This window comes from Haliotis asinina, chromosome 10 (genome assembly GCF_037392515.1).
Source record: "Haliotis asinina isolate JCU_RB_2024 chromosome 10, JCU_Hal_asi_v2, whole genome shotgun sequence".
Classification (NCBI taxonomy): Eukaryota; Metazoa; Mollusca; class Gastropoda; order Lepetellida; family Haliotidae; genus Haliotis; species Haliotis asinina.
The window spans coordinates 777,939-779,259 of NC_090289.1; the positions used below are offsets into that span (position 1 = coordinate 777,939).

General features: G+C 42.5%; 1 protein-coding gene across 1 annotated transcript; it reads left to right on the forward strand.

Annotated features, from left to right (window-relative positions):
• The first annotated feature begins 772 nt into the window (after window positions 1-772).
• On the forward strand, window positions 773-1,321 carry LOC137297780 (uncharacterized). The gene has a single exon (XM_067829726.1). It carries the CDS (start codon window positions 773-775, stop codon window positions 1,319-1,321), a length of 549 nt encoding a protein of 182 aa, XP_067685827.1.

The window sequence follows — 1,321 nt, forward strand, 5'->3', positions numbered from 1 at the left end:
TTTCCTATTTTCTACCCAAGTTTTGCGTTTTCTTTGCATATCAACATGAAGAGGCTTGATATTGTCTCTCTTTTCAGAGTTAAGATGAGACTTTTCATCACAGCTTGCTTCACGCCATTTTAGTCTATACCCACTAGAATGAGCTGGTTCTGGTAGGACATTGAAGGTCATCATCACAGGCAAGTGGTCCGATACTGAGAATGGAGCGTTGGTATCTATGCAGTGGGTTAACACACTGCTCATGTTGTCCTCTCTCATGAATATGTAGTCTATCAACGATTTGACAGTTTTGTTGCTGTAGGGGTACGCCATGTTGTCATGTAGAGGTATAACAGAAGATAGAGAGAAGTCAGTTTCGTTATTTTTCTAAAGATACTTAATAGAGATAACTAATTAGCTGACTTGGGATACTGATCTAACAGAACAGTGAACTGTTTCACTCGGCTGGATTGATTAGGAATGATACTAAAACAAAGTCTTGTCACATGCTGAAGAAACATGTTTTCGATATTGCTACAAGGTTAACATCTTTTGGACAGACCACTGTCAATTGTGGAAGCACAAGTATTACAACAAGGATTAGAAATCTCTGACTTTGTCACCATGAATCCCTACAACAACGCCAGACCTTAGTGGATAAACTATATCTTTACTAATCTAAACTATATGGTTCCACAAGGATCGGTCTAAGGACCGATTCTGTTCACCCTTTATACCAAACAGCTTGGAGAAGTCATTGGCCAGTATCAGCTACCTCTTCAACAATACGCTGATGACGCCCAGCTGTCGACAGTCTGCAAATCACAACCGGGAGAAGCAGCAGCTGCAGCTGAGTGTGTCACCTCGTGGCTGTATCAAGAGCTGGATGCATGTGAACAGATTGAAACTGAATGACAATAGGACAGAGTGTATGCTATTTGGACCAAGTTCAAGGTGCGAGCAGTCTGATCTACATGGACTACAGATTGGGAGATGTTTCATTCCACTCTCCACAGAAGTCAGAGACGTCATCATGGATAGCGAACTATCGATGTCCAAACATGTCACGTATATTGCAAAAGTCCGCTCAGATCAACTTCGCAACATTGGCAGTATACGTAAATTCCAAAGCCAAGTTTCTGCGGTTACCCGGGCACTTTCTCTTGTGATCTCGAGAATCGATTACTGCAATGAACTGCTCACCAACACTCCAAAGTCACCAACGCTCACAAACAATTTCCAACGCATTCAGAATACGGCTGCCAGGATCGTGTCTTGCTCCAGGAAGTATGATCACATAACCATCGTACCCTCCACTGGCTTCCGGTACAAGAAAGGATAA